This window comes from Sinocyclocheilus grahami, unplaced genomic scaffold, assembly GCF_001515645.1.
Source record: "Sinocyclocheilus grahami isolate Dianchi unplaced genomic scaffold, SAMN03320097.WGS_v1.1 scaffold828.1, whole genome shotgun sequence".
Lineage (NCBI taxonomy): Eukaryota > Metazoa > Chordata > Actinopteri > Cypriniformes > Cyprinidae > Sinocyclocheilus > Sinocyclocheilus grahami.
This window is the reverse complement of record NW_015506007.1, coordinates 451,226-461,890: the sequence shown is the minus strand read 5'-3', so window position 1 is coordinate 461,890 and position 10,665 is coordinate 451,226. Positions and strand designations below refer to the sequence as shown.

General features: G+C 38.2%; 1 protein-coding gene across 1 annotated transcript in view; it reads left to right on the top strand.

Annotated features, from left to right (window-relative positions):
• Positions 1-6,325: 6,325 nt before the first annotated feature.
• LOC107562541 (S-adenosylmethionine synthase-like) overlaps positions 6,326-10,665 on the top strand; it is a 5,748-nt gene continuing 1,408 nt past the window's right edge. Inside the window, exon 1 of the mRNA XM_016247177.1 lies at positions 6,326-6,577. Within this exon, the coding sequence (XP_016102663.1) occupies positions 6,487-6,577 (91 nt within the window). The 5' untranslated portion in view covers positions 6,326-6,486. The remainder of the gene's footprint in view (positions 6,578-10,665) is intronic.

The following is a 10,665-nucleotide window of genomic DNA, read 5'->3' as shown; positions in this document are numbered from 1 at the left end:
AAGAGGTTTATTGTGGAAAATTAAACAACATTATACTTAAAGTACTGTACTTTGTTATCTAAAAGAAAATTATAGGAAGTTTTCTCCTTTCCATTTTCAAGTTGATAATCCTATTTATTGATTTAACTATGGTGTATTTAATTATCTGAATTTAGAAAACTACCAGTTGAGAACCGCTGTTGATAAACTGTAAATATACAGTGGGGTCCAAAAGTCTGAGACCACATTTAAAATCTGGATTCAAAATCTAACTTAAAACTTGAAGTATATATATACTGTATAAATAAGTGTGTATATATATATATATATATATATATATAACCTAATTATTCACTTATACTGTACATTTCATTCAAAGCATACTTTTTGATCAGTTCTTGCTTTCCCTGGGAATCAAACCCATGACCTTGTCGTTGCTAGTGCCATGCTCAAATGTTTGAGGACTTTTCCTAACATAAAGCCATTATTTCTTTGAAAGACTTACAGCACACAAGCAATATGGACCACTTTTATATTTCTTTATGGTTTTGTGCCATTTTTGAAGCTTAAAATCTCTCTAATTGAGAATGGAAACATGCTTTGAAAAGTCTCCATTTGTGTTTTGTGTAAGAACGTCATGAGGATTTAGAAACATAAAAGGGATTTTAACTTCTACATAACACTGAAATCTTCAGTATATGATTTGTATATATATATTCTTTTTAATTTCATTCTCTTTGTTTTTCCTCACAGGTGCAGCTGCCCATGTCCACGCCGCCGGCACCAGCATGTCGTTCGCGCTCTGACAGTTCTGACGTCAGCTCTGAAGATGACAGTACGCTGGTGCTGTTGGCCCCCATCTCTCGTAGCCCCAGCCCTGGAAACCACAGCAGCAAACGCCATCACCAGAAGCGACAGCGCAGCCGCAGCCCCGCCGTACCGGCGCTCTCCGGGACACCTCTTCCCTCCCTGCAGTCTCTCAGCCTGTGCCCACGTCCCCGCGACGGCCCAGCACGGAGCTCCTCCCCGCGCCCTTCGGCCAACGCCAAGAAAGAGCGTCTGGTTTCTCCAGACACATTAACTTCGCCCTCCCTCAGTCCTCTCAGTCCACGGAGCCCAGTGTCCCCCGTCAGTGCTCCAGAGGCTCTGATAGCAGCCATTTTAGGAGAGCCCAGGCCTCCTCAGATCGGAAAAGCAGGCGATGTGATTCTCTGACCAATCCCCCCTTCACTGTCGCTTCATTACTAGACTTTAGCAGATATCGTAATGCAACTACTTGAGAGAAACGGCCTGTGGCGCCTTTCAGACCTACAGCTGTTTGTGCTCTCATGCCTTGTTGTGCTTAATCGCTTCACAAACTTATTCTCAGTTCTCAGTGATAGATTGTAAATGGTGACAGTACAACAGTGCACATCAGCCTTATAGTGCAGGACAACCTGACCCAAGGTAAAACTGTCCTTTTACCGTAGAATCAAAGCAAACAGTGATGTCAGCATTCATCTCAGCCTTCACTCTTAACTAGTCATTGACCAGGCTTTAATGGCCGATGTCAAGAGGTTTATTGTGGAAAATTAAACAACATTATACTTAAAGTACTGTACTTTGTTATCTAAAAGAAAATTATAGGAAGTTTTCTCCTTTCCATTTTCAAGTTGATAATCCTATTTATTGATTTAACTATGGTGTATTTAATTATCTGAATTTAGAAAACTACCAGTTGAGAACCGCTGTTGATAAACTGTAAATATACAGTGGGGTCCAAAAGTCTGAGACCACATTTAAAATCTGGATTCAAAATCTAACTTAAAACTTGAAGTATATAATAAATAAATAAATAAGTGTGTATATATATATATATATATATATATATATATATATATATATATATATATATATATATAAGAAAATAGAAGCACTTTTGCTGGTGGACTCTGTATTTGTATGTGTGTAGATATAGGCTACACTACCATTCAGAACATTTGGGGGTAGTAAGATTTTTTTGTTGTTGTTTTTGAAAGAAATTAAAACTTTTATTTAGCAAGGATGCATAAAATTAATGAAAGCGATACTAAAGACAATTATAATGTTACAAAAGATTTCTGTTTAAAAAATGCTGCTCTTTTGAACTATTCATCAAAGAATCCTGAGAAAATGTATCACAGTTTCCACATCTTTAACACTGTTAATAATCAGAAATGTTTCTTGAGAAGCAAATCAGCATGGATTTCTGAAGGATCATGTGACACTGAAAACTGACCACAAACCTTGGAATGGTCAGTGTATGAGACAAAAGACACCGTTGTTTAATAAATATAGTTTGCTAGTCAAACCATAGCCTGTTTACTGACAGCAAATAAAAGATGTACATGATTTTATAGGAAAATGTATTTATTCAAAATTCTGAACAGATTGACAAGATAAAATATTTCAGAATTCATTGAGCTCAAGAAGGTCAAATGTCATCCTATTGATTGTTGATACATGGGTCTATCACTGCTGTTAACAGCTGATGTCATAATAAATGGGTCTAGTAGTATACGAGTACACGTATGCCAGGTTTGGCACATACTATAAGACCACCATCCCAGATTTTAGAAGTTACACATTAACAGCCATCATGCTTTGCTGAAGTTTTGTCAAGCCAACTGCCTCTCCTGAAACAGAGCGAACCTTTGACAGGAGCGGCTGACTGAAGACAACCAATCACATCAGCTCTGCTCATAGCATTTTGTGTCATTATTTGATCTATTAGAGCTGAGTGAAGCTAGTGTGAGGTGTGTGTGGGCAAACACGCGCAAAAATAAACACCTAAAAGACATGTAGGATGAGTTTAGCAAAAGTTGAACAAATACATGTCAGGATTGATTTCCCTTTAAATAACAAAAGACAATAAAATGTAACCAAGCCTGATGGTATATAGACGTCATATCATCAGCATATCATCGCAAATTTTTTTTTAACTTTTGCATATCTTCCCTTTCTGTATTCTCTGTTCATGTTTTCAACAGATATTCTGTAAAGGTGAAGAACTGTAATTTTACTGTCCTCCTTTTCTCTTATATTTTTGTCAAATCATTTGGCCGGAGAGCAAAGAACACTGAGTTTGTCTATAAGCATTGATTTACTGACTTATTGTATTTTTTAAATCAAAGTCAAATGTTTTCCTGTGGCGTAATTGTCCTCATCTTGAACTGTGAAGTACAGAAATGTGTCAAAATGAATAATGAGGACACAATGCTATACCCTTAAAATAAAAAAAGAAATCCAATTTTCACCCATTTTTGAGTCCTGTGAAGTCTGTTTTTTAAATAATGGTTAGTCTCTCAGGAAACTTTGAAAAGGTTGCTAATCAGGATCATTATCATGCTTGTAGGTTTAGACGAGGGAGAGAGTTTTAACAAAAATGATGTTACTGACTTTTCAGTTGAATTTTTCTCTGAACACTCCTTTAAGAATCCATTAGTCTGTTATGAGATCTAAGCTCTTAGTCAGAGATTGGAATGAGACTTTGGAAACTCTCCCAGCCCTGGAGGCGAATAGACACATTGTGAAAGCAGTGTGATCTTTTCGGAAGTTCAAAAGCCAGAACCAGAGAGCAAAAGAGTTTGGTTATGTATTGTGAGGTGTTTGACTCATTCATGATGATTGACAGCAAACGTTGCGCAATTTGAAGTTAATTTTGAAAACATCTCCCTCGAGCAAAAACCATCACCTGGCTGCAACGTGATCATACATAAGTGTTATGTATCCAAAACCTTGCCAGGTGCAAGTTCATGTCATTCCTGTAAATAAATACACCAAACTTAAACATACTGCATTCACTTCCATTTAGGGACTAAAACAATCAATGTTTTGTCTGGCAGAATGTCTGATATTCCTTTAATGCAAAACTTTATGCTTAGAAGAAAAATATTTTTTAGACCTTAGAGCCAGGCCTGCACAAAACTGCCTCATCTGCATTTAAATACGTTTTTTTGTGGTTACCTGTTACATATATAAATATATTACTTATATATAATGCTAATTTAAATAATAAAAAAAAAACTTAACTGTGAAATGCTAATAAAAGACAGCATTTACAAACCAATCACATAAAACTGTTCTTATAGGGCTTGATAATATAGCCTACCAGCTGCTTATAAGAGAGGCCAATGTTTAGATAGTCTCCACGGTTGATTTAAATGCCAGAGCTTGTTCTGTTCACAAACACTTGCAAATGAATGTTCACTATCAAGGAACATTTTCACTCTTTGCATCATAACGTGCCAATTTACAACACAAAAGGCAATAACAACACAGTGTTGTAAGCACTACTTCCTGATATCAAATGCCATAGACAAATGGCCTTGCATCTAATTCTTCTACATCACAGTTTTTAATTGTTACAAATTAATTAGAATGATAATTAATTGCAGGGGAGACCAAAAAAAAAAAAATTTGAGACCACACTGAAAATATGGGATTTTTTTTATTTCATTTAAAACTGAGGTAGAATATGTACTCTTAAAAAGTGATTTAAGAAATAATTAAAATAGTTACAAATAAAAAATATATAATATAATTAATATATAAAAATATTTAAGCCAGTAATGTTCATAAATCATTTAGTGACACTGAAAATGTGAACTCTTTTTGCAGAAAGTCAGATGTTCTTGCTTACATTTAATAACAAATCTTGCTAGAAAATGTTGATCTTAAAATTGTATTCACCGAGCTCAAGTGCTGCTGTCATTAAAACAAAAAGACGTTCCAAAATTCATAATTTTTCAATTCAACCTTTCGCTCAAGCGCTCAAAATGACAAAACTCCTAAATGAGAAAAATGCAAAGAACAGCATTTTCGCAAGTGGTCTCCAACTTTTGGACCCTGAGGTTAGATATGAGTTGACAAACTCAATGATGTCTGAGTTTCCCTGTAAAGCACCAGGCCCCTGCACCTCCTGGCACTACCTACAGATTAGATGGGATAAAAGAGGCCCCATGCTGACTGAAAGTGAGTGATAGTGCAATAGAAGCACTGAGTGAATGTAATAGATTATAGTCATGCTGACTGGTTATGAACAAAATGTATAGACAAACACACACACACACACACACACGTAGGCCTACATACATTTCGCATGCTACCTACAAATTTAGTAATCTCCTGAAAGACAATCAGATACCCCCCCCACACACACACACATACAGTAATTAGCAAAGTGGCGAGACAGGCTTAGCAGCTCTGCCCACAAGCTTTAATTTACTAACATTTAATACGCTGCAATACAACAAGTAATGCTTTGCTCAACCGAGTCCAAAGTGCACCTCCTAGACTGACAGCCATTTCTGATGTAGGTTACACATTGTCTAAGGACAAAGTGCATTTTACATAAAGTCTCCCCTGCAAAACTGCATTACATAATCATCTTACATCACAACTTTTTACATTTGGAAACACACTGACATATGATGCACATTCATATTGCTCTGCAGTGAACATTAAGCTTATACCTACAGATTAGATGGGATAAAAGAGGCCCCATGCTGACTGAAAGTGAGTGATAGTGCAATAGAAGCACTGAGTGAATGTAATAGATTATAGTCATGCTGACTGGTTATGAACAAAATGTATAGACAAACACACACACACACACACACACATAGGCCTACATACATTTCGCATGCTACCTACAAATTTAGTAATCTCCTGAAAGACAATCAGATACCCCCCCCACACACACACACATACAGTAATTAGCAAAGTGGCGAGACAGGCTTAGCAGCTCTGCCCACAAGCTTTAATTTACTAACATTTAATACGCTGCAATACAACAAGTAATGCTTTGCTCAACCGAGTCCAAAGTGCACCTCCTAGACTGACAGCCATTCCTGATGTAGGTTACACATTGTCTAAGGACAAAGTGCATTTTACATAAAGTCTCCCCTGCAAAACTGCATTACATAATCATCTTACATCACAACTTTTTACATTTGGAAACACACTGACATATGATGCACATTCATATTGCTCTGCAGTGAACATTAAGCTTTAAAAAATTAAGCTAGGGAGAAAACAATGAAACTATGGAGTATTTCTATAGAAATTTGGATTTAAAACACAAACCTATAGAGAGGGGAAAGTGTGGAAACTAGTCCCCTCTTCCCTCTATTTATGGTTTTAAATTGGGTTTTTATTTGTCAATTTGTCTTTGTTTTATTTCTAAACGTGTGAATGTCAGATATTGTATACAAAGCAGGGCCTTCTTCGTCTCCTCAGCGCGTCACGTCGTAACGCCGTTTCTGATTGGCTGCCGCGAAGGGGGCGTGGCGTACGGAGTGACGTTCGCGTTTGGAGTGAAGAGGGAGGGATATAAACCTGAAGACCGGCTCGCGTGATGATCATCTGAGCTCAAGTCTGCACAGCATCGCCAGAAACATCTCGAAGACCGACGTTTCAAAAGCAGACGGCATCTGAAAATAACACGCTATAGCCAGCGAGAGAGAGAAACGCACCAGTAACTCCAACATGAACGGGCAGATGAACGGTTTCCACAACTCCCTGATTGATGAAGACTGCTTTTTGTTCACGTCGGAGTCTGTCGGTGAAGGACACCCTGGTATGTGTCATAACACGATTAACGTTACGTTATAAATAAGATTCTCGTGTCACAATGTCGCGCGGAAGGCAAACACAGTCGGGCACGAGATCCCTCAGCTAGCGCGTGCTAATAGCTGCTGATAACTATTTTACATTTCTATACATGAAAACATTATAACAGTTTATTATACTGTAATCATGTCAAGTGCAGGGAAAATGCGTTCTTCTTTACCGTTCGCGGACTTGGGTAAAGTGGGAGGTAACGTTATTTGTCTCTGGCCTCGCGCGGCGGAGTCGCCGGATTTGAGGCCCAAAGCTAATCTCACGAATGTAGGCCATGAACGCTTTAAGGGCTTATTCAGAGTTTTATTTTCGTTTTTAGAACTATATAAAATATATATATAAATGGAACTAAGAGTCACAACATATTGGCTCGTAATAATTCCGCTTATTTCTGTTTGAAGGCGGCGGGCTCGCGGGACATGTGTTCGTGTGTAACGCGGATACCTCGCGCGTGTTGTTGTTCTGCCGGTTTGTCCGGTTGCGTGTTTTACACGTCAAGACGAGCCTCTAACTTTATATGATTAATAATCATCATTCCCTCATTACTCGTGGTCGTCTTTATTCCCTGGCCTGTGAGATCAGCGAATATTAATGCCTGCGCGTGGCATCACCGCGTGCGTGTGCAAGCGTCGCTACATGCATGTATTTTGTTCTCTCTTTAAGCCGCTGTTTGTTTGACATTTTTAGGTCGTCCCTGGGCTGTGACACCCCTACACGCGGTGTAAACTTTACTTCTTCAACTGGCCGCGACTATTGCGTCAGCGCAGCTCTTAGGCCTGACACACACACACACGCACACACACACACACACGCAAACGCCTCTAGCTAGCGATTTTAAGCGTCCCCGCGTTCATGCATTTTAGGGGCGTGCATACCGCACGCGGGATTTAGTGCAGTTTGCATATTTATTAATCGTTTGTGGTGCTTGTGTATATAGAAATGCGCCTGGCGTAACGTTACGTCTGTGACCATCGCGGCACGCCTGCATTATTTTATTTATTTGTAAGACTTTTTTATGACTAAATTTGGTAATGGGAGAGTAAAAATATTTTTAAAACGTACACCGTTCAAACTAGGCTGCTTATGTTGAAGTGTTTGGGATGTGGCTTTTAATGATGAGACCTTTTTTGTAATCAGGCTCTCAAAAAGTATATAACAATTTGGATATAGATTTATCGGCCAACATATCGGTTATCGGCTTTCAAAAATAAAGAATAATCGGTTATCGGTATCGGCCAAAATTTTCATATCGGTGCATCCCTATTTAGGAGTTATAAGCCATAAAACCAAATAGATACTAGCTGAATGACAATATGACAATCTTTGATTTAAAGCAAAGTATGTGGAAGTTGGACAAAAAGACAAAGGTGCAAGATTAACTACAGTCCCATGAAGTATTTCAAGAGACATAATTGAAACAAATGATGGGAAAATGAAAGACTTCTGATTTAGTCTAAATGTGTATTACAGTATATTGTTTATTGCCACCCACTAGGGCTGTCGCGGTGAGGGAATTTCCCTTGCGGTAATTGAGTGGCTCAATAGCGTGGTATTATCGCCATATGTATATATGTGTGTGTATGTATGTGTTACGTGTGTGTTCACTGCTGTGTGTGTGCACTTTGGATGGGTTAAATGCAGAGCACTAATTCCGAGTATGGGTCACCATACTTGGCCACATGTCAGGTCACTTTTCACTTTTTTTCTAGATGGGCTGTCAGTCAGTGCAGTTACAGTGTTGCGCCACAAGGTGGTGGAAAGGGACTGTCATTCAACTACACGTTCAGAAACACTCAACACACAATTCATTCAAAGAGATGTAATGAAACACGCTGTTGAAATCATTTTAACTTTGAGCGTCACTTTAGAAGGCTCAGCTGACCAGTTGTGCGTCAATGCTAAGACAGAGATTTCGCTTTCCTTGGACATGACAACCTATTTTCTCATATATATGTATATGTATATATGTGAATGAATGAATGACTGACTCGGCCTGGAGGACAGATTCAAGTAATCGCACGCGTTCAGTTGATCTCTCTCTCATTCACTGTCTGTTTAGGCTTAAGTGCAAATCTACGGAGCCTCTGTAAAAATCAGCATGGTACACATTATCATTACTAACTTTGTTTAATATTCAGTCCACATGCATGAAGTGTAAAACGAGAAGGTCATAACCTTACAAAAAAAGAAAACACGCAAAAATCTCGGTTGCTGCGGTTTTTGCATTCCTCTGCAGTTTGCTCGTCAATAGCACGGTATTGCGGTTATCGCGACAGCCCTACCACTCACACCTAAATATTTAAGTAATTTGAGTGGGTGGGTACTGAAGTGCTTTTTTGGAGCTGGTTATGATTCTCTTGATTAGTGGAAGTTTCTTTGCGGAATCAAGGGTAATGTAGTTTTTCCACAAGAAATTCCGCTAATAAACTTTAAAAAAAAAAGAAAGCCGAGATAACATGGGCTGATGGATTAAAAAAAAAACATGCCATAGATTAACTACCTTGTAGCTTACAATAGGTCTATGAATTGCTGTTAAACTAAATTTTCATATGGAGAAAATAAACATGACTTTTAGCTTTCTTGCAGAACAACTGTTTCACTATTACGAGATGACAAGTCAGGGCTCAATTTTTCGAGGTTGTAAAAAGCACTCGCATCCTTTTAGAAATCTTGGTTACAAGTCTGACGCTTGTAATTGTGCTTCTGACATGGTGTGAAAGCAACATTATTGAAAATAACTTTTGATTGGGCCTTAGGTGTTTACAGGGGAGGGGCATTCTAGTTCTCGAACATTTGATTGGACAAATCTGTTATCTAGTACAGGACGAGCCATCAATATTTACATTTAGCAGTAAACAACATAAAGATGGCATCAAATCTAGTGTGTGTACTAAAAGCATCAGTGTTTTAAAACAGTTTCTCTATCAGATCAACCACTATCATGGGGTGACAGTCAAAGAATCTTGTAAAGCAAGTTCAGTGACATCAAATGTTTGGGAAACTGAGGGATGTTACAGTCACAACATCGCAAGGGTGCACTTTGTTCCACGAGATCACATGTTTGCAGGGAGTTTGCCAAGCATTTGTGTGCAATCGTAAAGTTTGTTTGTGGACGGATCTGCCGTATGTGTTTTTGTCATCCGTGGACTGACACCTGTACACATGGTGACCTTTCCCCTCTCGCTCCACTGCCCTCACGACTGCATCAGTGCACTTTCTAATGAGCTCAGCGCAGGTCCAAGTTCAGCGCTGATGGTGTGGGGGAGGGTTAGCAGCCCCACTGCAGCTGATTAGCTTGGCTTACCTCTGCCCTAAATATAGATGGTTACTCCAGGGACTGCAGTGGAGTGGCAGTTTGGGCATTAGAGAGGCCGTACTGCAGTGAGCTAATGTACTTCACCTGTTGTATGGGAAATATTTTATGGCGGCAACTGAGGCACTAGCAACGTCCTTGTCTATTGTTAAGCCATTTCTTGGCTCGCATGAGGCTTGTAAGCTCAATCGTGTAATGGCACTGTTGTCATTGAAGTGCTTTCAGTGTTTTTTTTACATTTGCTGGAGATATAAAGGTTTATTATAGTAAACTAAAACCATAAAGACATTTTTGTACTTTAAATATTAACTGAAAATAAAATGTACAAAAACCTATAATTTTATGAAATTTCTCCATGACAAATTGTCCACCAGAAATAGCTTTCATTTAGGTTTAACTTGATGCATTAAAATGAGTAACAAAAAAAAAAACTAAGATGCCAAAAACACAATTAATTTGAATGTTATTTTAATATATTTATGATGTTATATACATGAGGGCTTTGTTCTAGATTTGATGTGTGTGTATGTATGTATGTATGTGTGTGTGTGTGTATATATATATATATATATGGTGTATAATGTATTAACTTAAAAAAATTTTTTTTAAAAAAGGTCCGTTATCTTATAAATATATACACACAATATAACACAATTTTTTTTACAATATATCCCAAGCTTGCCATATTAACGTGTTTGAGTTAAGCAAATCCAAAATCCAGTTATGCCTTT